The sequence below is a fragment of the Mytilus galloprovincialis genome, chromosome 8 (genome assembly GCF_965363235.1).
Source record: "Mytilus galloprovincialis chromosome 8, xbMytGall1.hap1.1, whole genome shotgun sequence".
Classification (NCBI taxonomy): Eukaryota; Metazoa; Mollusca; class Bivalvia; order Mytilida; family Mytilidae; genus Mytilus; species Mytilus galloprovincialis.
Window position 1 is genome coordinate 80,857,454 of NC_134845.1, and position 23,464 is coordinate 80,880,917.

The following is a 23,464-nucleotide window of genomic DNA, read 5'->3' on the forward strand; positions in this document are numbered from 1 at the left end:
TCTTTATCCAGAATAGTAGTTGAATCAACTTAAATCATTGTTTTATACAATATACAATGTATATTCACTTTTACTACCAACTGATACATTAAAACAATCTTTACCATTTAGTGATAACAAGCACTTTTTTTACATTTTAATATTTTGTGATGTATTTAAATGAGTAGTTATTTTTGCAAACTTCATTAGAAATTTTAATTGAGACCAGTTTTGGAATAAGGGAAAGGGGGATGTGAAAAAAAAATTAGTGTGTGTGTGTGGGGGGGGGGTTCAATTTTTTCTCATTTCAGATTTCATAAATAAAAAGAAGATTTCTTCAAACATTTTTTTGAGAGGATTAATATTCAAGAGCATAGTGAATTGCTCAAAGGCAAAAACCATTTTTAAGTTCATTAGACCACATTCATTCTGTGTCAGAAACCTATGGTGTGTCAACTATTTAATCACAGTCCAAATTTAGAGCTGAATCCGGCTTGAATGTTGTGTCCATACTTGCCCCAACCGTTCAGGGTTCAACCTCTGCGGTCGTATAAAGCTGCGCCCTGCGGAGCATCTGGTTTATTTTGATCCCCTTACCATATTGAAAATGTATCAGTACCCAAGATGATGAGTTTATATTTTCATGCCAAAAATAAACATGTGTTGATCTCAAAATTGCATAGATTTCTGGTGCTATCATATTATTGCTACAAGTAAAATGAGTTTAGACACACAAACAAAAATATTTATGTCGGAAATTACTTAGATGATTTTCAATTTTTTTCATGATATGAATAAACAAGATAAGGAGTTTTATTCGATATGAGAGCAGTAAAACAACACAGTTAATCCTAAATAAACCTCTAGAGGTTTACTCAAGAGAAGGTTTGGATTTGATACAAAGAATAAAGAATAATGGACCCAAAAATGAATCATAGCTCATACATTCTTACACTCCTAAGAGAGAGTTTCAATGTCCTATAATCAGCTTTGTTTCATTAATGTCCTTTATTTTTAAAACAAATAACTTATTTAAAACTACAACAAATTTGTATTTGGCATTTGCTGATATTAAGCTCTAAATACCATTTTGTATAAACAAGATAGAAATACAGTAAATTCAGAAATTATTACGATTTTTAAAAAAGTGACATAAATGTTAAATTGATAATTACTATTTCGGGGCAATCTGCATTAAGATATAAGCAATATATACCAGAATGTTGATAAGTATTTTTCTCATTAATCAATTATTGACCTCGCAATAATATCTGAATTCATGATAAACTAATCAGAAAAGACATAAATCCGACATTCAAAATGTAAAATGACATTGCTTTAAATATCTTTTTAAATCAAAGTTTCTTTATAAAAAAGAATCAATTTAAAATGAAAAAAATTATATATTTCACTCCATTGCAGGATGTTTCAACAATTGAGGAGCACCTTTGGCGAGCACATCACATGCATCATTTTGCTGACGTTGGCTTTCCTCATCCAGATGGTACCACGAATAAAAATGAATCAAAAGTAATATGAAATACTGAAATGTTCGCTTTGATTCATACAGTTCACTCCTTTGGACATTGTGTACATCGCTTATTTTCAAAAAAATGTCCTACACATTTAATCTTTTTCAAGGTGGACATCGCAGTAGATTGCTTAACGTGGCATTCGCATAGATATGAAGACAATTTGTTTTTTGAAAGTTTAGAATTGTTCTTACTCTTTCATTAGGCACCGACCTCTGAAGCATCAAGTAACTAGGCACATGTCAGCTACTAAATCTACAAAATATATACACAGTGAATTAAAGTTCCCTAAATTTGGGTATATTTTTGTAGCAGTTCATTCAAGCATGTTTGTCGTTAAGGTGTGTTGATGTGCAGGCTTTTTAAATCAATTTGATTAGGTAGTTGAGTAATGATACAATACTAGCGTGATTGAAACTTGGCATGATCATTAAACAATCAGAGACAAGGTGGTAAATTAAAAATAATGCCCTACCTCCTTACATGACAATTGTATTGACCACATTACTAATCAACCTCAGTCTTACATAATTATACAGACCCTTCAATATACATCTCAATATACAAATACTTGACATCATAATTGAATATACAAATCAATATATTAGATGTTTATTATATAGAGATGATAGATTTATTCATTGCTTATTAGTTTTGATCTAAACTACATAACGTGATAACGTGAATTATGTCTGAAAGATAAATGATTAAATAAGGATTAACAAGATCTTTTTTAAATAGATAAAAATAAAATGAAATCTGAATATAAATATATCTCGAAGGTATGCAAGTAAGGACTATAATTTATTTGATTATTCTGCATAATTACACCTTATGTAAGAATCCTGGGTTTTGATTGGTTGATCTCCAGTGTATTTTTTTACCAATTTACTGTTATCAAATGAATATCGTTCATTTTTAACGCCGCTGGGGTATTTGTAAAAAGGATATGCCCTTTTCCCTCTCTGTCGTGGTATTTGGCAAAAAATACTCTATCCGACTGGACGCTTGTAACGTCACGATCATCAATGCGTTTTTGAACATTAACATTCGGGGTAATTAAACAGATAAAGCATGTTCTTGAGGGGTATTTGCGAAAAATACCAGTCTTGAGAATGAATTTCACTCGCCTTACGGCTCGTGAAATTTTACATTTTCTCGACTGGTATTTTTCGCAAATACCCCTCCTTAACATGATATATCTGTTCAATAATCATCTGTATTTTATCATCATTTTAGGTTAGTTCACGTATTTTTATCAGTGATTGGCTTAAAACAGTTTGTTAAAATTTCGAACTCTTAATTAGAATAAACCATTTTTTTAAAGTTTATTTCCCATCAAATGTCTGAAAACAATTTTAGTCATTTGAATATAAGAAGTGTATATTCTTTTGCAATTGTCATTGAGACAACTGTCCACAAAAGACCAAAATGACACAGACATTAACAACTATAGGTCACCGTACGGCCTTCAACAATGAGCAAAGCCCATACCGCATAGTCAGCTATAAAAGGCCTCGATAAGATAATGTAAAACAATTCAAACGAGAAAACTAACGGCCTTATTTATATATAAAAAAAAATGAACGAAAAACAAATATGTAGCACATAAACAAACGACAACCACTGAATTACATGCTCCTGACTTGGGACAGGCACATACATAAATAATGTGGTGGGGTTAAACATGTTAGCGGGATCCCAACCCTCCTCCTAACCTGGGACAGTGGTTTAACAATACAACATAAGAACTATTTGTTTAAGATGAAAAAGTACATTTTCAATGCACTTTGCTGAAAAGTATTTAAATCATATATTGATAAAATGACTCTCCACAACTTTTAGTCTTCAATGTCATATAATGATTATAATGGTTCTTAAAATCAATAAGCAGTTCTCAGAGGAGAAAACTAGAACACAAATGTTTCAACTTACAAAATGCCCCAAAAAAAGCATTTGTTTTGACACAATTAAGTTCTTAGCTTCAAGTCTATCTATCTGTTGGTCCTATGTCTTAGAAGAATAATCAATACATTTTATTAGAAGAATTTTGTCTTTGTTTCAAAAGATGAAACATATATAGTGAAACATGTAACTTTATTATTTGTCTTTTTTTGTCCATACCATATCTAAATATGATTTGTAATTATTCAAATTACTCTTCCAATCTTTCCATGAGTGATTTCCATCAATTTGATTGGCTAGCTAGTTACGCCCCTAATTATATTAACATGATTATTAACATTTGGTTCTTTGATATAAAAAATGAAAATGTTGTAAAAAGTAAAATAAAAAATACCGACCTCCGGTGAAAATTCTAAATTTCCTTTTTTGTATGATGACAGAAGTAGTATTGTTATATACATACAACTCGCTGAACTAGTATACCTTTTGTTTTCTTTGTGGGCCAGTTGAAGCCATCCTCCGTATGCGGGATTTTCTCGCTGTGTTGAAGTGGCTCTGTACTTGTACATTCCGACATTGTGTTATTGTGCTATAATAATTATTCTTTTCTTGTCTTTCTTTGTTGTTAATCTTATATGACTATTGGTTTATCTTTGTTGACATATTTGCTTATTTTGTAGTGATTAAGGTTATAATACAATGTTGACTGCTGTACCCCTTTTCTGACATTTTTACCTTTTATTTCTGTATTTTTTTCTACAATTTTTTTCACGCATTTTACATCGCATGACCATGCGGGCATTCCACTGTTATGTTTTTTACATTTTTACCCATGTGACTTGCGTTTTTGACTAATAACGGAAAGTACAAATATAAATGATATGAAAACGTTTTGTCGTGAGAATTTTTTTTATCAAAAACAAGAATATCGCAAGAGCGTTTTGCAACAAACGCGGGAAAATATGAATGCCTATTCATTCTAATCTCAATTCAATTAATTCAATTCAATATTTTATTGGAAAGAGCACAATAGAGGCTTTATTCAAATACAGACAATTATAATATTAAAGCAAAACATAAGTCATATAACTGAAATAAAAATGCATGTAACAACAAGTCATAAGTAAATTCTATAGATACCCTAACAATCTAAGTATATTCTATGAATACCATTACATTCTAAACTCATATTGATACCGTTAACTTATACATTAGTATTATTAAAATGTTCATAATTTTATTTAAAACACACAATCACCTATATAAGATACATGCACAAACTACTATAAAAGATTATTATCTGATGAAACAGTATGGTGGTCTCTGAAATCAAGAGCATCTTCAATAACATACATAGATTTTAGTTCTTTTTCAGACATAGGATTTAACATTTTCAATTTTCATCCAAATTATTTGAATTAATATCATTGATTTTATATTTAGATCCAGTATTGTTATATTAAAGACATTCAATCAAGAAATGTATCTCATTTTAAATTTTTCCTGTGCAAAATTTACAAATCTTTCATTAGAGGGTACTTTTGGTCTTGCATACCTACCAGTTTCTATTGATAATGAGTGTGCACTTATTCTTAATTTAGTGAGTCTTTTTTTCTAATTTAGGAACATGAAATTTGTTTGAATTCTGATATCCATAAGTTTAACTAGGAATTATCATTGAGAATCGTCAATTATCATCAGAATGAACAAAAAAAAAGAGACGGAAGATAATTAGGGGACAATTACAACTCATAAGTCGAGTAGAACTTGACAGCATCATGTCCATCATGGAAAAAAAGACCTGACGAAAACATATACAACAGTCTACAAAAACCAAAATCCGATAGTTATCTCAGGTGCGTCGGAAAGGTAACAAATCCAACCATATTAAGGAACTCGAATGGTTGCTCATGATAAGTATAAATGCGATAATTGGTCTAAACAAACTGTATTACATTCTTTCATAAAAGACTTGACTGGAAGGAAAATGAGTGAAATTACAATTTGTCTAACAATTGGGGTAACTTATTCTAAACAAACACAAACTAATGCTAGTTAAAATTGAAAAGCACAAACGTTCATTTTTAATAGGTATACTCTTGGTATTTCAAAATATTTCACCTGCATTTATCTTTATTAGATATCTACAGCGCAGACCTCAACCAGCATTTGTGTTTTTTGTGAAAACAAAGGTATTTTCTTCTGCTATGACTGCAAGTCAGCATTTTGTAAACCATGTAGAGAAAATCATGATAAACTACCACCTTCAAAAAAACACTCCGTGATCGACCTAAAAAGTGTAAATCCGTCAGCCGTAAAATTAAGATGCGAATTACACAAATCTGAATACAACTTTTACTGTATTCCCTGCAAAACTTTGGTATGTAACATATGTGTTACTTCCGATCACAAGGGACATGATATGTCAGAAATTAAAGCAAAATCCGAGGAAATTAAAATACTTGCCTATACAAAATTATGTGATATGAAAGATAATCTTCAGAGGATATCAAAATTGGCTGAGAAAACAAAAATGGCCCACATACCGAAGTTAGACGAGGAGTCAAAAGATGCTATTGCTAAAATCCGACATGTTGGTGAAGATCTGCAGAAATTAATTGAGACAAAGACTGATATCAAAGTCAATGAAGTAGAGGATGTAACTCAGTGGAAGAAGGAGGAGCTACAAAGTGCTTGGAAAAATAAAGAAAGAATTCACAGAAAACAAACAGCTGTGTATGAAAGTCTTAAAACACTTTTGTCAGAAGAGCATGCAGTATCATTCTTGGTGTCTTATGAAACCCTTAAAAGAGATATGTGTGATCTAACCAGTGAGGCAAAGGATGATATAGAACCACATCACGTTCAGACGCCAGATCTGAAAGGATTTCTGGACGACACCATTCATTCCTTGCAGGAGTACAGAAAAAAGTAAGATTCACATTCACTTTAGAAATCAAAACATTCAAATAATTGAATAATACGAATAATACGATTACAAAGTTCGTCTCATTCGTCAAATCTGGCTAAATAAACCTTTCACACTAATGAAAACTGTGTTACAATGTGTGAAGTTAAATGCGATGAATGTATGTAATTGGCTGAAATAAAGTTGATGCCTACCTTTGCAAAGGACCTCGTTCAACATTTAAAATAATAAATGAAACATTAAACTTTAATCAATCGCGCCTGCTTTTGCAAAATGTTTTTCATTCATAAAACGATTTTTTTGCAAAAAGTAATATTTTGCAGATCAGTGACTTTCTGAGACAATAGAAGGAAATAATAAAGGGATATTGAAACTCATCAGTTAATAACAAAGTGACGTCATGGCAAAAAATAAAAAAAACAGCAAAAAGACGAACAAAAAGTAAAATCACAAAAATACTGAACTCCGAGGATATTCAAAACAGAAAGTCACTAATCAAATGGCAAAATGAAAAGCTCACATCAAAGGAATGGACAACACTGTAAAATTCCTGCCAACTGTCTACGAAACACAACAATTAAAACAAATAAATAAGCAACATCATGAGTTTGTATGGAAACTATATGAGCAATTTACGTAATGTAATAGATTTTTCTTCTGTTAATATAAATTCTTATATTTAACAGATTAGAATAGAAGAAATGCTGGCAGTGTACAGCATAATCTGAAATGAATAGAAAGCAGAATATTTGCGTCCAAAGTTGCTATTTATATCTACTGTAGTTCTGTTTTTATTTTTATTTTTCTCTTTGATATTTAGTATTACTTGTTAATTTGTTTTTATTGATTTAGTTATAATGATTGTTATTTTAACATTCTCTTATGATTATTGACATTTGTTGAATTATACTTGTATTTAGTAGGTTTATAGTTGTCTAAAAGAATAAAACTAGTACGTTTATATCAAAGCTATAAATATATGAATACATATATACATGGTTAATATCATAAAGTTCGTATGACACTTACCAATGCACTTACATCGGCATTTATTGGACATACTTTTTCATTTTCATGTAAGTGGTTTAGTTTATTTTTCTATTATTGAACATTTTTTAAGATTTGTAGAAGATTATTTGTCAGCATCATGTATAAACAGATTTATATTTTACTATTAGCAGTAGTGCTAGAATTTGCATTTATTAAATAATTATCAGTATTGTTGATGTTATATACACAAATGAAATAATTAAAAATATTTTTTTCTTGCAAGGCGTAGTCACTACAGTGTCTGTCTGACCGTTTCATCGATTAAACAAGATAACATGTCTTAGTTTTTTACTTCATGTCTGACCGTCTGTTAAACTACATACATTTTTATTAATGATTTGTTGTCTTATATGTTCTTGGCAGAATTATGCGTTTATATCTGAGCAGTGGTGTCTCTTGATATAAAACTGTCTGTCTGTTACCCTTTTCAAATAATGATTTCCTTAGACCACATTTGGGTGATAATGCCGCCATATTAGAAATATATGTACTGACTTAAATTTAGGGTAGAAATTTAATACTCTGAAATGCTTTTTGTGTATAGTCATCCAAATTGACGCTTTGTTAAAAAAGGGTGTGTACGGTAAAATTATGAGGCAGCAACTCAAAATATATTGAATAATATTCAACAATAATTAGTTGTTTGCTGGTAACACTTGTCTGTTATGGTTTGTTAGTGTTTATGTTTATGAAGCCTGACTTTGAATGCTGATAAAATAGATGTAAATAATGTAGAAAGAGATTTCGTGGAGCACTTGGAAAACCCAGCAATATATCGTTGTTTGTAAGGACACTTATATAGTTTAGGTATCAATACAGTGATGGAAGATCCAGGTCTTCATCTTTGGTTGAATTCTAAAGGAACATAGAACAGACCTATGATTATCTAGACATTTGGGTTTTCGTATGCATTCTGCCTTTTCGAATAAAGGAAAAAGTCAATGAGAACATGAACACAGTGTGTTATGTTAGAGATTCTATAAAGTGTTTAAAAGCACGTCCGCTAAGGGTAACAAATAAAAACGAGGTATACTACACCAAAGAGGATATTTATAAAATTCCTAAGTTGAAAAGAAACTGACAATTAAACTAATAAAAACGAAAATTGATCAACATTTTACAAAAAGTAAGAAATTCTGTCATTAAAATAGAACCAATCATCCTATTGTCAGCTTATTTTGACTGACTGATTGATTGATTGATAATTCATTGCTTTACGCCACATCAAGTCCATTTTGACCTTTAGCATCACCGAAGAGAAATTTGTTGTCGAGTTGTGCATTAGAATTGGTACCGAACGATAATTTTATTACAGAATATGTGGAATTTTGGAAAGAAGCATTTTGGAGCATGTACATGACAAACTTAGCAATATAACGTTGTTTGTAAAGAGGTTGTTATTAGAAGATTACAGGGAAAGATGGTACTAAATGTAAAAGAGAGGCAGCATATATCAGAAAAAGAACTGAAATTGCCATGGAAAAAAAACCGCAGACAAACACGGGTCTACAAAACATAGAAAACTAAAGACTTGAGCAATACAGCACGAACTTCAAAAAAAATCAAACAACAACCAAATATAACCGGAGAGATATCAGGTGATCCGTACGGGTAAGCAAATCCTGCTCCCCGTGTAGCACACATCGTGTTGCTCATGCAAATACAAGCCTGGTGATAAGTCTATAAGTGTTTGTATATCTAATTTACGCACCGAAAATGACAGTATTACAGTAAAATAGATTTATATATTATGTGAAGTAAATTGAAAAAAAAAAGATGTATTATCTATCTCATCTTATCTTAATTGTATCCCCGCTTTAAAAAAAAAGTAAGGGGTATACAGATTTACCTGTTCATCCGTCAGTCCATCCATCCATCCATCCGTCAGTCCGTCGGTTCCATTAATATTTTTGTAGCATGTTCTCAGGAACTACACTACAATGATTTCTGAAATTTGGTTTCAGGTTCTACATAAGTCAGCTATATCGTGTGATGCGTTTTTATATCCATCACTCAACAACTTCCTGTTTAACGAACACTTGTATCATTTTACACACGATACCGAAGTTGAAAATTTTCGTCGCATTTTTCTCATGCAGGAACTACACTACAAGAATTTCTGAAATTTTGTTTCAGGCTTTATATAAGATAGCTATACCGTGTGATGAACTTTCATATTCATTACGCAACAACATCCTGTTTACCGAATACTTACATATTTTACACTTTCGAAAATTATCCACGTGCGGCGGGGGTATCATCAGTAAGCAGTAACTCGCGGTTTCACTTGTTTGAAATGTTAAATTGAGAATAGAAATTGGGAACAACCCGAACAAAATAACAAGGCCACCAATTGATATTCAATACAGCAAGAAAATCTCTCACTCGTAGGCGGGATCCAAGAAAAGAAATCTGAGTCCGATGTCAGAATAAAAAAACAGAACAAACTAACAATAAAACTTAAATTAACAAATGACTACAAGAAGTTACTGACATACATGTACCAGCTCCAGACCTCAATTAAATAGATTGAAATATTATGACTTTATCATATGAAAATCAAGCCAAAAACATTACATTAGCTATAGGGTTTCAGTATCATACCATCATAAAATGTATAAAAAGAACATAACCTGTAGCATGTCAACAACTGGATTTAGAGTAGATGTGTCTATTTTCAATACTGAGACCCTATGAGTGAAACAATATTAATCCCATATTTAATAACCTGACAACAATATGATTATCGTAAACATATACCTTCCGTCTGTGTGAACGTGAATGTGTCGGCCTATGAATGCAGCACAAATGGGTAGACGATACCAAGGGGAATCGACTAAATGCAAACAACAACAACACCATGTTTATTGGAAATTTAAAAAAAGACAAGCATCATTCTACAAAACATAAAAACACAAATATGTTACCCGCACTTCACCTCAAAGTTATAAAACCAAGTGCTCTGAAAGTGTTTGAATTTCTGCTCCAATAACAATATCCATCGAGCTCATCCTTGAAATTGCTGAAAAATGGCGATAATGCAACACGCAATAGTGGACAAGTACATTTTGATTGTCAAAGCTGTATACAAGAAAACAATTGAAATATCACTGCATGGTGAATGTAAATTCTTCAACCATTTAAAGTATATACAAATACATCCTTCTAGTACTGCAACTGACATCGAAAAAGACGCTTAGTTAACGAGTTTAATGGTCCGGAATAACACACGGCTGCAAATTGTTTTAAATGATAGAATAATATCTATATTTTAATTTCCGTCGGGTCGTAAAAAGTTTCTATGGTCACATTTTTGTATTTTATCCCTTTAATGGGAGTACCCCTCAATTTACGGTTTTGGGTACTTACCTTAAAATCCAAAAATATATTTTTTGGTTAAATTTCCCGCTATTTTCGTGAATATTTTCTATGCACATATCATCAAGGATCATCGGAATGATGAAGACATAAATATTATACCATCTCCAAGTAAAACTTTCAAACTTAAAGTTGGCTGTTTTTTAGATAGAAATTTAACGCGTTTTTCTTTGAAAACGAGAAAACATATGATTCAAAAACAGTATTTGACATTTGAGAGGACACAACATATTATTGCGATACTGCATGCAAATTTTGTTGGGCAAATTCCAAACAATTTTGTCAAAAACTCAAAATTAAAAACATCATTTGTACCTTTTTTAATTACGGAAATTTCCTATCCGTCAATCAGCTCCACCATTTATTTTTTCATTCACAATCAATTTGATAGTTTCGATGTGATTATGTAGATTTTGTAGGAGAAGTTAATTTATTTTTGAGTAATTTGAATATATATAGTAGTTCTTTCGTGTATTTTCTGTAAATAAGTTATATTTTTGTTAATAAAATTTTGACTTTATATAAAAGTTAACCAAATCCTTCGGATAAAAGGTTTTTCCGGATAATGACTATAGTTGACATTGTGTGGAAATACATTGTATGTCAATGTTTAACCTCAGAGCAATTAATATGCATGCAAGTGGTCGGGGAGAAAAGTACTATTGAAGTTTTGCAGAGATTTGGTGTGTGACAAGGTAATGCTAAAACCAACTTCTCTTGATATTCTGCTTTCCGTGGGCAAATCATCAGTGATGTTATGAGACTTGCACCAGAAGGCAAAATTGGTGCGTCTTTAAATTAAATTGATTGATTGATTGTTGGTTGCTTAAAGTCCAGTGGCAAATATTTCATGCATGTTCAGGACGAGAACAAGCTAACAATAAAAACAATAGGTAGGTTTTGTTATAATAGAGGCCATTCGGGATGATGATCGGGAAAATTTAGACTGCCATTGGAAAATGATGGGATATTGGATTGGGACATAAATTTTCCATTGCAACATGCCACCTACGGACCCCTTAAAGAGTTGATGCAAAGGTTTTTAACGTGCAAAGAACGTGACACTCCCTTTACACGAGGCAGCGGATTTAACGTCCCCATTCTGACCGGACGTGACTGCGAACTTGATACATCACGCACAGCCAAACGGACGCCAAACTTCGTTTTACTGCCGGTCGGGGAAAGACCAAGTGACCATATTTCGTTTCTTCAGTCACCCTTGGGGAGCTTTAAATTAGAAACAACAGAAATACCATATACATGTATGTGATCAAACTGATCGACATGTAACCTCACAACCTGACACTTTTATACGATCTCGCGCTCAGTTTCTTCCTTGTAGTTTGGATATGAAAACAGGGTTTTTGTGTAAAAGAAAAACCTGTAAAAAAACCCAGAAAACTACGCAAAACTGAGTCCTCTAAACGTGTTAACAGTCTTTTAAGTTGTGCTTATTAATGTGAGTAATCATTTATCCATGCATAACCAAGTACTTATTGAAGTCAACACCTGTGCAATTAAGTAAAACAGTCACTGAAAAAATAGATTTCGAACTTGCTGTCAGTTTATTAACACTGTAAATCTAAGTGTTAATAAATAGAACACTGCTTGAACGCTTTTTTGTAACACTTTTTGAACGTGTAATGGTGTTCCAAATGTTTACTCTAGTGTTCATCAATTGAATGTGTGGTGTTCAGTTTTTAATGCCTTTCTGTTTCATTTTTGAACACTTGATGTTAGAGACCTTAACATTAGTGTTCAACGATTTAACGTGTCCGAATGTTCAAAATCTTAATACGTCGACGCGTTCAACAGCCATGTAACACTTTTTGAACACACAGAACATGTTCAAAAAAACAAAATGTTAAGATTAAGAACACCAGACGTTAACATTCAGAACAGTTGACATAGGTGTTCAAAGTTATGGTGTTCAAATGTGGAACATGTTCTATTTCAAGCGTACATAATTTTCCATAAGCACTAAACTCAATTAAACTGTTACAAAAACTGTATTGAATCAGGCAATATATGACAATAAAACATATTTTAACAAGTAATTTTTTATATAATCAAATGAGCATATATGTAAGAAAAGTACACAAGAATACCTTATGATATCACAAGTAACAGTCAGTGAAATTACATACATAACTTAATGTTTTTAAACTGACTTAAATATATCACAAATAATGATTTACCCCTACATGACAAGATAGTTGCTACATCATGTGTGTCCTATCTAAAAAAGCATGTCAATGTGATAAGTAGATAGTTTATGATATAGATATTTGTCACAATGAATTTCAAAGTTTAAAAGTTTGCAAATTCCAACAGTTCTTGTACGATCACATACAATGTACGCTCCACTTTTCAGTGCATCTTCACTTAAAGCTATCAACTGGGTGGCATTTTATGTTTTGTTATCAACTTCCATTGTCAAAATCCTCCACAACAATGAGCCTAATCTATTTATCCTGCAAAATAAAATTTAAAATTAATAGAAGAGAGTTGTTCATAAGGCATCAAATTATGCAATGGTTGTTATGCTTTAATTTCGATATATACTAGAGTATAAACTGATATTCTATGGCAGTGAAATGCAAGTTTTGACATTATAAATTACAAAAGTCGATTTCTTGACCGAAGGTATACAGATATAGAAATGATACACCCACATAAGCTATTAATATACATATATTGTCATACCTTTTTGACATCTTTCTTTTTTCCAACACTTTATAGCATACAGAAATGACCTTTGTCTGATTATTGCCTTCCGGTTCCTAATTCAAACATTTCAATCTAACGATGCCTACAAATAAAACAAAAAATGAATGCATTTTCTAAGTCAAAAATGGTGTTCCAAATGTTTACTCTAGTGTTCATCAATTGAATATGTGGTGTTCAGTTTTTAATGCCTTTGTGTTTCATTTTTGAACACTTGATGTTAGAGTTCTTAACACTTAGTGTTCATCAATTGAATATGTGGTGTTCAGTTTTTAATGCCTTTGTGTTTCATTTTTTAACACTTGATGTTAGAGTTCTTAACACCTAGTGTTCGTCAATTGAAAGTGTGGTGTTCAGTTTTTAATGCCTTTGTGTTTCATTTTTGAACACTTGATGTTATAGTTCTTAACACTTAGTGTTCAGCTAATATACGCGGATGTCAAAAATCATCATTTAGTTTGTATAACAGACAGACGATCACAGACTGGTTATTCATCAGTTTAGGAAATCATCAGAACAAAGCTGACAGTTATTTACGTTTAATCTAAATCCTGTTCTTTAATTCGTCTTTTATGTTGAATATTGAAAATTTGGATATATAACAGTTATGAATATTGGACAAATATATATCTGACATGAGAAAATAACAAGGAAGCCATCGAACTACCTATGGAGATTATCCTAACTTGTTAATACTCACTTCTTTCGTGTTCGTGTGGGATAGAAATCCCTTCTCCAGTTCTCTTCCTTATGTGTATCCATTCTTCGTCTAACCGCCTATATCACCAGCCGATATTTGTTTCCGGTATTTGGTACCCTGGTATATTTTTTTTAACGCGAGGTGTTCAAAGTTTCGAGCGATTTGAACACTGATTGAACATGTAATGTTAATAAACTGAACGGATCATGAAATACGATAAACATCGACATATTTTTATTACGATATTATCATAACAGGCCTCATTAATATGCATAAATATGTCACTTATAAATAAAACTAGTAATAATAATAAAATAAGTTCATAAACTATACATATATGCCAGCTTGGAAGTTTAATATTTCACAATTACTAAAATATTAGTAAAAAATTTGCAAGATCATCATCGTGCGTATACATTCATATTTTTAAATAAATATCTTTGTAAACTTGCCAATTCAAGGATAGAAAATCGGACAAACAACTATCTTCTTTTTTAGATCAGAATTTGAACACCGGTGTTCACTGTGTCTGAACACACATGTTAATATTTTTAACACAAACGTTAAAACTTTGAACACGTCTCTAAACATGAACATATGACGTTAAAATATTGAACATTCGGTGTACAAATTTTGAACGCGTCCGGACGCGTCCGGCGTCAGGTATATTTACAGTGAATAACGATTGTTAGTGGTGTGATTTGTTTTTCCATAAGAAAAAGCCTTTCTCATGTAGCACATCCTCTATATATACCGATCAATTTTACCCAAGATTGTCTCTGATGCTTACCAAACTGCCAAACTCCAGAACTAACTAGATATTGTGACACCATACAATTCAGACACAGTGGGGCCAAGGGATATGAATTATAGAGTTTAGCTCGGAACTCAATTTAGGGGATGCCATATCTGCTGCAGGAAAATTGAAGTCTATATTAAGATTTTCAGAATTACACCAAGGTGTGTCTGAAAATATCAAGGATACATTAAAAGAAGAACAATTACTTCATCCTGCCACCAGTGGTCTTATGAGCTATGTCCTCGTTTTGGTATTTCTATGGAAATGATGCCCGCATAGCTTGTTAATAGAAATTGGAAGATGTGGTATGAGTGCCAATGATACAACACACCATCCATGTCACAATTTATAAAAGTAAACCATTATAGGTCACGGTCCGGTCTTCAACACAGAGCCTAGGCTCAAAAGTTCATTTGATAGTTAATCGATGAAAAATAACACAAAGGCGCTTCTGAACCGTATATTGTCCCTAAAGATAACAAAAATTCGTAAATGTATGGCTATTACAAAATCAATCGTTTCTGTACCAACATTCGCCCCTTTACATTTGGGACTGGCAGTGCAGATACATCATGCATATGCATATGGGAATATGGGTCACGAACATTGATCGAAACTTTGTACTCACATTTCTTTTGTGATTCCTATGCAAAGGGAAGACTATATCTGACGAGTTTGACCAAATCATGACGGTATTTACGCTCCAGATAGCATTTGTACTAAAAAAACTGTGTTTGCTTTGAACAAACTCTGTCCTGCGCCGAACTTGTTCTTATAAAAAAAGGAAGTGTCTTGTAATGCTAATACGCGTACTGAATCCGCATATGATGACTAAGAGATTGTTTCATGTCCCTATTTTATGAATACTTGAGCTATTGTGTGTCGCTTTTAAAAGTTATATTAGGATCATGACTGAATTTGAATTACTACATTAGAAAACTGGCATTGCATTGAATTATTTTTCATCCTTCCCTTAAAAAATCAATGAGTTAACTTTTTTACCAGGATTATCCTATATACTAAAAAAATGTTCATGCACCAAACTGACTTTGTTTTACACTCAATTTTTTTTTAAACCTCGCATTCGCCTCGGGTGACTATATTATATTTTGTGTTATTACTGCTCTGTCCAGACTTTGCAAATACACAATATGTATGTATCTATAACTAGATACTAATTTTCACAAAATACACAACCTTTAAGATGCAAAATTAAAAAAACTGTTTCAGCGCTTGAATTTTGTTTTTTTCAAAGATAGAAAAAATATTGAAATAATTTAATAAACTGGTGTTTATACTTTAGAAAATAATTCTGTAATATACTATAGTGAAATACTATACACAATATGAAATTTTATGGATGTGAAAAGGTCAAGGCCACTTCTTCTTTTGCTATGTCTTAAATGAAAAAAAAAAACAGAAGGTTCCAAATCAACGCCATTTTGTAATGGCAGCTCTTCATATACAGACCTTCTAAAATTCAAACTGACCATTATTCCGTGCGTTCATCGTGTATCGTGCGTGTTGCGTGCGTGCATCGTGCGTGTATCGTGCGTGTACCAATCGTGCGTTCATCATTCATCGTTCCGTGTATTTTCCGTGTAACGTGCGTGTATCGTGTATTCTTAATCGTGTACCGTGCGTGTATCGTGCGCTCATCAAACATTCATTCTTAACCGTGTATCGTGCGTGTTTCGTGCGTTCATCAATCATTCATTCTTAACCGTGTATCGTGCGTTCGTCAATCGTGTATAATTGTGTAGATCAGATAACATTTGTGAAACGTTCATCTCTAATTGTGTAACGTTCATACATTGCGGTTTTTATATGATAGTCGGTTATAGAGCGGTTAAAGTATATGTATATATATATAATATATATGTATCGGTTCCGACTTTAAATAAAATTTACAGTCATACTTACTTTCTTGTAGACTCTTAATTAACTTCATCGTACATAACGTTCATACAGATTCATGACTTTTTGTGTAAATATTTTATCATCTGTAAAGATTTTGTGGTTATTCGGTGAATCTTGGCTGGGACTGACACATTTTGATATAATGATACATGTTGTACGTACAAACAATAACATGATATTGACATTTCTACGACAGAAGAGTTAAAATTGGAATTTCTATTCAACTGAGCGAAAATGGACTTAAAAATATACTGTTAGGCAACTGGTATTTGTTAAAAATATTCTGTCAATTAAAAACAAATGTGTTTTTGCAAAATTTAAATGTGGGGTAGCTCCACTAAAAAAATAGAAACTGGAAAGTATGAAAGAAAAGAAGTCCACGAGATGACATGTGTTGTAGCTCTACTATTGAAGATGAACTTCGTGCCATTCTAAAATGCCCATTATAGTATAATATTATACATTTTAATGAACATTTTAACCCGCGGCTATAATTATCAGATAGCGAAAATTTAATATTTTTATTTAATAACGGCAATACTGCTGCTATAGTCGCCAAAAACACCAACAATATTTTATTGAAAAGAAACTATACAAATCCTTGGTTGTAAATCCTAGGTAGAATATAATTCTTCGCTTATTTGGCAAATTCCTATGCTACTAAGATATTTCGAAATATTTAAGTTTTGATAAATACCATTATAAATATCATTTTTGTCTTAGTTTCTGATGGTCACATGCACGTTATGTTATTTCATTGAGAAAATACAATATACAAGATTGTCGGGTAAATGTGGATTGCGGATTAAAATGTTAAATGTCAAATATGAATTAACAAATTAAACTGAGGCGAATTAACACGAATATGTATATTCTCTTCAACAGTGTTTGAGATTCTCTGTTCTGAATTTCATTTAAACTAAGCTAAAATGTTTTGTGGAAAATTGAATAAAAATAAACATTACATGTATTTGAAGGCATTATTTTAATTAAACAAATATAAGATCACGCAAATATATCATGTATTATTTTAAATTGAGGAACTTTTAAAACTTGAAATTGGATTTACAAGTTTAAGATATAATCTTGTTTTTTTTTATATATAAATTAGTTAAATATATGGTATTATCATAACAAGTCTTTACTTGAATGGAATAAACATGGAACACTTTCACGTATTCATTTTTCATTGTGTTCATGGTTGCCTATCAATGACACCGTTTTTAATGTATGTCTCAAAGATTATTATCCGAAAAATAATTCACAATAGTACGTTGTTACTGACTAGGTTGGTCCCCTCCGTAAAACATTCAGTATGCCTTCGGAACATACAAATATTAAGGTATTGTCAAGAATTTCAATAACGGCCGGGAAACAAACTAGTTGTTAACCTTCTATGATTATTAAAGAATGACGGATTTTTTTTTTCTTTCGGTACACTGCTAAGGAATCCTTAGTGCACTAAGGCTTTGACTATACAATGCCACTAAGGAATAAAAGGAGTGCTGTTATATGTATTATTTTTATATATCATGTTAGAGATTGATATTTAATGCATAAATTTCAAATTTTACAGAAAAATAATCATAAATAAACGAGATATTCAACATTATTTAGACACGTGCCGGTTTTTCTTTGATATGCCGAAAATCAATGAACCGTTTGACACGTGCCAAATAACATATATATATATATATATATATATATATATATATATATATATATATATATATATATATATATAGCAACTGATTAAACAATGACGATCTTTTTTATTTTAAGTGATTTAAAACAATTGTATCGAAAAGATTTATGCTTCAAATATTTAATTAATGTGTTGTTCTTATTTAAAATGATGAAAAGGACAAATAATGTTGCTGTTGTTTCATTTCGTTTGCAACAAAATTGTTTGCCATAGGAGCACGTACGACTTTGATGTGCGCCAACTTATAAATAAGAGTGTGGTCAGCTTGTTAAAATGTTTATGTAAGATATACGGAGACAAAAGGAATATATATATTTATAAGTGTTTTGTTTTTATTTTAATTCCGACAAAGATGCGTGTAAGGCAGCAACCATTTGATTTTCTGGGGGGGCTATGGTTTTTTTTCTGGACAAATTATTTTTTTCGCCTGCGGCGAAAATCAATCTATTTTTTTCGCGACAAGTCGAAAACAATTTTTTTCTTTCAATTTTAGCATTACATATAGTGGCAGCTGAGGGTGAAACAAACAATTTTTTTTTCTCAGAATCAAAAACAAATTATTTTTTTCTCCAAAAACTGGAAACAAACTTTTTTTTCCAAAAAAAACCATAGCCCCCCCCCCCCCCCCCCCCCCCAGAAAATCAAATGGTTGCTGCCTAAATACAAATGGTTTCACAAAAAAAATGAGTAAATTCCGAAAATTCATATGAAACAACTATGTTAAGTTTCATGAAATGGATAAGCGGTTCTCAAGTTACAGTGCGACATGCGGACGGACGGACGGACGCCGGACATTTGTATACCATAAAACGTCCCCTTCAAAATGTTGACGGGCGTATAAAAAAGCGTAGTGCGCCCGTATGTCAGAAAGAAATCTGATTTGTATGTTTTTTGTCGAGTCTTCGACTTTAGTCGAAAAAGCGAGACTAAGCGATCCCACATTCCGTCGGCGTCTTTGAACTTTTAATGACCGTTTCTTAAACTATCCTGGATTTCTATTAAACTTGGACAGAAGCTTGTTAATAATCATAAGATAGTATCAAGAAGTTTTAAAACACTTATTAGATTGATAAACTGTCCTGGGTTTTTATCAAAAATGGACAGAAGCTTTTTTCAATCAAAAGATAGTATCAACAGGAATATTTTATTGATTTATTTCCTCATTTTTTTTTAACAAATTGTCTGTTTAACATATTGTATGAGATAATTTATGAAATAATTACTGTGGTGTGTTCATTACTCACTGTTGAAGGCCGTGGGGTGACTTATGGTGAAAACTTCTGTGTCATTTTATTTCTTGCGATGAGTTGTCTCATCCCCAATCATACCACATCTTTTTCTTGTTATTAAAACTTCAACACGTATTTTCAAAAACTTTAAGAACGATTGTACGAATATGTATTGAAACCTCGTAACCAGCTTCAACATGTTCATGTGTGGACAAATATCATTTAAATATATAAATATTTAAAACACGTATTCAAAATGGCGATTAACTGGAAACAACAAAGCATTAATACCAGAATTTGTGAAAACGCTCCACGAACAACTCAAGCTGCCGACTTTGGTGCAATGGAGTGCGATGGTTTATAAAACGCGGGATATCTTAATTAAAGTCTACATATGTGCAATTATTATGAGCAGTATATTTGTTTCAATGTCAGTATATAAAGCATTTTTTTTTATATTTTTTTTTTAGGGATGTACCCAGTTGCATCTTTTCATTTAAGATATATTTCCGTGACGTAACCTCGAAAGATTAGTCACATCACTAAAAACAATAAGGGAAATGAAACTTCTTCTCGCATGTTGCACTTTGGGTAATCGTTCTCTTCGACAAAATACTGCCTTGAACTCAATTTTGGTATAAATATAAAGAAGCCAAAATTTGGTTCTGAAATGTATATTTTTGTAAACTCTAAAAGCTAGGTAGCATATCCCTTAATTGATACAGGCTCTTAAATTCGACAATGTTTAGAGACAGTGCTAGGGCTGTTAGCAAGTCAAGGTCGCTAAACTCTCATTACTCGTTTAGAGATTTTCTGAAAATACAATGGCTTTTGCCTTATTCGAAACAAAAACATTAGCAAATATAACTGGTGGCCTTCGGCTATCAATTGCTCTTTTCGGGTTGTTGTCTCTTTGACACATTCCCGATTTTCATTCTTAGTTTTAAAATAACTAAAAATACTATTTAAAATTGTCAGTTCAAACAGAGACATATATACACATGTCTCTGGTTCAAAATACATTTAAGAAGTCAGTGCGTTGATACATGTTATATTCTACTGAATTTACTATATCCGTTATTATTACGTAATATATATATTATATAAGTCCTGTGTCCAGGTGGAAATAACGGGCCGTAATAACAATATGTGATTTGTATGTCAGGTGAAAGTGACAACGGGTGGTATGTATACTAAAATGTTTATCGTCTTCCATTATACATAAGGGTGTGAATGGGAGTTTATAGAAGGATATTATAGACAAAAAAATAAAGAATACAAAAAATAACCAGACAAATAGAAAAGAAAATGATGAGGTACTAGAATATATGGAATAAAGAATGATCGGCAAAAGGTAAAACGAATTATAAAACAAATTGCCTAAAAATATAGAATACAGAAATACTGAATCCCCATTCAGACCCTCATGATCTGACATTTAAAGCTTTAGGACATTTATGGGCATGCGATACAGTTTTTAAATTAGACCGACAGTGATTTTTTTTACAAAATCAATTTGTACATGTGTATATGTGCTAAATATTATATCTTCATGTGCTAAATTTTAAAGGCAAATGGGTTTGAATTATTCGACATTTCCTTAATATTTCGGTTTCTTGGACATTTCTGTCCTTTGAGCAGACACCCTTAACATTTTATGTTTCAAAATATAAAGATATGCAGATTTCGGTAAAGAGATAAGGAATATCTTCGTTACAAAATTGGGTTCTTCCTACATTTGTGTAACAATTCTATTTTTGTTAAAAGAAATTGATTTAAGAAAAAACGGTATTTTTGTTGAATATTTATCTAGTTAAAAAAGTCGTTAATTTCTTCATAATAGTTGTAACAAAAATCTCCATACGGTATCAAGCCAAATTTCTAAAAAGAAGGGAAATATGCTCTTAAGCTAATGGTTAAATCTCGAAAAATGTTAAAATGCTAAAAGTTTTTAAAAGAAAGTGTTTAATGTCTGCTATTTTAGATTAATTCTGCGAATTGTTTTTGTCTGCAAAAACATAAAACAGAGAGATAAAGAGAATCACCAACTAATTGAATAAAATGGAGGATTGAAATGGAGAATGTGTCAATGAGACAACAATCCAACCAAAGAGCAGACAATGGTGCGTCTAAATACGGCTAAGGACTCATAAGTGCACTAATATGTTATAATATGCTACTTAGGACTAAAAGAGTGATGTGCAGTGTAAACAAATTTCTTATCTAGATTGAGATTGATATTTAATGCATATATTCAAATTTAATCAATAAAAGATCACTGATAATAATTGAACAATGCCTGTGCCGGTTTTCGTGTCAAATTACATAACTGATAACACTATTACCTTAAAAAAATTGAAAAAAAAACATTATTTAGAGAGGAAAATTACCCAGACCTTTAGATATATTTACCATAAAAATATGTTTTTAAATTTTTAAAAACTCATTTAATATGCATCGGTTTATGATTTAATGAAAACATATAGAAAATTGTTAAGCGGTTTTTTTTTCAGGAAGGAAAATAATGTTTGCATCGAGAAAAATAGCCCCTCCCCTATAAATGATCATTAATTTACCTAAGTGGGAGCTTAAATTTTGGAATCAATTGCGAGGCCTGACTGCCATAAACAACAGATTACGAACAGCAAACATTGGATACACATATTCATTGATATGTATGAAAAACAACGACGGACACAAAATGATTGCACTGAATAATTTCAACTACCATTGAGATAGATTTTTCAAATCTCCTTATCAAATTAGACATGCATTTAAAAAACGCTTGGGATATCTATTACCGTTAGGTTTCAAATTGGAATTAAAAATTGCATTTTCCCAAAGAGTTTTAGGTAAAACCCCGTGAATCATACCTCCTAGAAATTTGAAGTGTCAGCTAAGATGTTTGAAAATATGTATGAATTTTCTTACATACTTGAAATTGGAAAGGAATGTAAACACATTCAGTATGTTTACTACACAAACAAACAACAAACACCAATTTTGTCTTATATTGTTGAAGTAATTTTTACTGAGAGCAAAATTTGATTAATGGATTATTCAGTGGTTGTTTAAACGTCCAGTGGCAAACATTTCATGCATATTCAGGACGAAAAGTCGTTTCAGAAGTATATAATGAAGTATTTGGTATTACAAATGTTAATTTTCTAATTATTCAGTAAATGTCATTTTCTTAGGTAGTTCTAATTAATTTGTACGAATCAAATTTTTCTGACAAAATAATATCTTTTGCTCTCAATTAACACATACGATTCTGATAACAATGGATAATATAAGGAACTTTGTAACTTAAAAAAAGAAATTATGATTGTTTAATCAGGTGTTATGTCAGTTCGCTTGTGTCAGTCGGATCACTGATTTTCGGCAATATCAAGGAAAAACCGACACGTTCTAAAGATTGTTCAACTACTCATTTATTGGTGAAATTATAACCTAATAGTATGTCCTGTTGATAAGTATATATGTACAGAACTACAAAAATTTGCAGTGAATGTTAACATAAAAGAATCAAATAATTTCTGCTATGCTTGTAGTGAAAACGAAAACAGTTTACCATATTTTTTAGATATATACATATATAATCGTTTATA

General features: G+C 31.6%; 1 protein-coding gene and 1 long non-coding RNA gene across 2 annotated transcripts in view; one reads left to right on the forward strand and one right to left on the reverse strand.

The window, feature by feature from the left end:
• The window catches only part of LOC143042659 (transcription intermediary factor 1-beta-like), a 41,889-nt gene extending 34,215 nt beyond the window's left edge, over positions 1 to 7,674 (forward strand). The window contains exons 3-5 of the mRNA XM_076215075.1: positions 1,402 to 1,509; positions 5,557 to 6,347; positions 7,032 to 7,674. Of these exons, the coding sequence (XP_076071190.1) occupies positions 1,402 to 1,509; positions 5,557 to 6,347; positions 7,032 to 7,041 (909 nt within the window). The 3' untranslated portion in view covers positions 7,042 to 7,674. The remainder of the gene's footprint in view (positions 1 to 1,401; positions 1,510 to 5,556; positions 6,348 to 7,031) is intronic.
• A 5,091-nt stretch (positions 7,675 to 12,765) lies between these two features.
• Positions 12,766 to 14,551, reverse strand: LOC143043564 (uncharacterized). Its single transcript, XR_012968470.1, has 2 exons — positions 14,201 to 14,551; positions 12,766 to 13,585 (listed from the first exon to the last, which is right to left on the reverse strand). It is a non-coding gene; the product is annotated as an uncharacterized LOC143043564 (long non-coding RNA).
• Positions 14,552 to 23,464: the final 8,913 nt, after the last annotated feature.